The sequence below is a fragment of the Mesoplodon bidens genome (genome assembly GCF_964165515.1).
Source record: "Mesoplodon bidens genome assembly, chromosome: 12".
Lineage (NCBI taxonomy): Eukaryota > Metazoa > Chordata > Mammalia > Artiodactyla > Ziphiidae > Mesoplodon > Mesoplodon bidens.
In genome coordinates, this window is record NC_138168.1 from 6,815,837 (window position 1) to 6,818,535 (window position 2,699).

Genomic DNA, 2,699 nt, shown 5'->3' on the forward strand with positions numbered 1-2,699 from the left:
GTGCATTGTGGGATAGAGGCTGAACTAGGAGCCAGAAAACTGCGTTCAGACCTCAGCATTTATGGGAGTAGAGAGAAATCCCTTAACCACCCCGATTCTTAGTATTTGCAGGCCAAAGTGGTGTTAACTGAAGACTATTTGCTCTGGCCCACCTTCAAGGCTTTGGGAAGGAGAAAAATGAAATGTATGAAAGCCCTTTGGAAACTGTAAAGTATCATGAAAATGTTAAAAATTACTACTATGAGGAGGTAGAAAATATGTACACACTACAAAGGCTGTGTCATTCATACAGGGACACGTTTGTAGTTTAAAACAAGGTTTCTCAACCTCAGGCATGTTGACATTTTGGGCTGGCAATTATTCATCATGCGGGACTGTCCCGTGCATGGTAGGATGTTTAGCAGTATCTCTGGCCTCTACTCGCTGGATGCCAGTAGCACCTATACGGCCCACCCCACTTCCCCAGTTGTGACAACCAAAGATGTTTCCATTCACTTCCAAATATCCCCCGGGTGGGGTAGGGGGATGCAAAATCACCCCCCAGTTGAGGATTACTACTGTCAAAGTCAGAAGGCCTCCTTTGGGGAAGGTAATTGTTTCTAACAAATTATCCTGAAACAAGCAGAAATGTGCATAAATTATTGGGGTTTGAGTGCCGCCGGGACCGTTGGTGAGTGTGTCTGCGTTGTAGGTTTTGTAGTAATCGATCTCTGGGCGCTGCGAGCTGAAAGAGCCGAGCTCGCAGGCCAGTCATCATGTCGCGTTACGGGCAGTACGGAGGAGAAACCAAGGTGTATGTTGGTAACCTGGGAACTGGTGCTGGCAAAGGAGAGTTAGAAAGGGCTTTCAGTTATTATGGTCCCTTAAGAACTGTGTGGATTGCCAGAAATCCTCCGGGATTTGCCTTTGTGGAATTTGAAGATCCTAGAGATGCAGAAGATGCAGTGCGAGGCCTGGATGGGAAAGTGATTTGTGGTTCCCGAGTGAGAGTTGAACTATCAACAGGCATGCCTCGGAGATCTCGTTTTGATAGACCACCTGCCCGACGTCCCTTTGATCCCAATGATAGATGCTATGAGTGTGGTGAAAAGGGACATTATGCTTATGATTGTCACCGCTATAGCCGCCGAAGAAGAAGCAGGTCACGGTCTAGATCACATTCAAGATCCAGAGGTAGGCGATACTCTCGCTCTCGCAGCAGGAGCAGGGGAAGGAGGTCAAGATCAGCATCTCCTTGGCGATCAAGATCTGTGTCTCTTCGTAGATCAAGATCAGCTTCACTCAGACGATGTAGGTCTGGTTCTATAAAAGGATCGAGGTATTTCCAATCCCGGTCCAGGTCGAGATCAAGATCCAGGTCTCTTTCACGACCAAGAAGCAGCCGATCGAAGTCCAGGTCTCCATCTCCAAAAAGAAGTCGTTCCCCATCAGGAAGTCCGCGAAGAAGTGCAAGTCCTGAAAGAGTGGACTGAAGTTCTCGAGTTCACCTTTTAGGGAAAAGTTATTTTGTTTACACTATTATAAGGGATTTGTGATGTCTGTAAAGTGTAACTTAGGGAAGGGTAATTCAACCATCTAATCAAAACGGATCTGGACTATTACTCTGTAAATTCACAGCAGTAAGGTAATATAAATTTTTGTTGAATGTATTAACATCCTATGGTCTGAAAATGTGGGGTTTTTTTTGTGTGTGTGTGTGTGGTACGCGGGCCTCTCACTGTTGTGGCCTCTCCCGTTGCGGAGCACAGGCTCTGGACGTGCAGGCTCAGCGGCCATGGCTCACGGGCCCAGCCGCTCCGCGGCACGTGGGATATTCCCGGACCGGGGCACGAACCCGTGTCCCCTGCATCGGCAGGCGGACTCTCAACCACTGCGCCACCAGGGAAGCCCAAAATGTGGGTTTTTATTTGGCACATTTAAAATAAAATGTTTCTAATTAGAAAAAAAAAATTATTGGGGTTTTCCCTCTTAAACAGATTTATGATATGCAAAAATTGAAAATGACCATCTTGCCCAACAATAACGAGTTAAAATATAATCTGGCACAGCCAGATGACTGAGTTCTGCACAGAAACCACATTGCAGAGGCACATTCACTGTCAGAATATTCTGCACTGCCTGCCTGTATTTCCCGCCTCTCTGACAGTCGGGGCTGGGGGGTGGGGGGCACCAATGGTGGAATGGGAGGGAGTGTGTTCTCCCTCCTCCATCTCCCTCGTCCCCTTTGGCAGAAGCCATGGAAGTCACGTGTAGAAGTGACAGTGCACAGGATGGAAGCATTTACCAAACCAAACTTGGGTCCCCTCGCCCAGCGCACAGCAAAGCCGGTCTACTGACATGGGGTACGGTGAAGGGAAGTACAGGGCTTACCAGAGGCACCAAGCAAGGGGTACAGGCAGCTCATGCTCAAAAGACCCTTTCAGGGAAGAGTGTTTAAAGGCAAAACTAGGGGCGAGGGTTGTAGGATGCTTCATCGGATTTGGACATTCGTCTGATTGGTTGGTGGTGAGGTAACAGGGTGATGTTTTGGGAATCTCAACCATCAACCTTCTGATTCGAACCGTTCTGGGGTCTATGTGCTTGTGGTCAGCACGCAGTTAACTTCTTCCACCTGGCAGGGGTTTTGGACTCTGCAAAACAACTCAGGGATATGCCTCAGGATATTATCTATGGCTCTTGAGAAGGAGCTAAAGATCCTT

General features: G+C 47.9%; 1 protein-coding gene across 1 annotated transcript; it reads left to right on the forward strand.

Moving 5' to 3' along the window:
• The first annotated feature begins 663 nt into the window (after positions 1-663).
• LOC308626059 (serine/arginine-rich splicing factor 7-like) lies at positions 664-1,681 on the forward strand. The gene has a single exon (XM_081250851.1). The coding sequence runs from the start codon at positions 756-758 to the stop codon at positions 1,470-1,472; it is 717 nt and encodes a 238-aa protein (XP_081106977.1). The 5' UTR covers positions 664-755; the 3' UTR covers positions 1,473-1,681.
• Positions 1,682-2,699: the final 1,018 nt, after the last annotated feature.

What these genes read in the sequence shown, in the direction of transcription:
- LOC308626059 (XM_081250851.1), top strand. Translation starts at nt 756, where the DNA reads ATGTCGCGTTACGGGCAGTACGGAGGAGAAACCAAGGTGTATGTTGGT.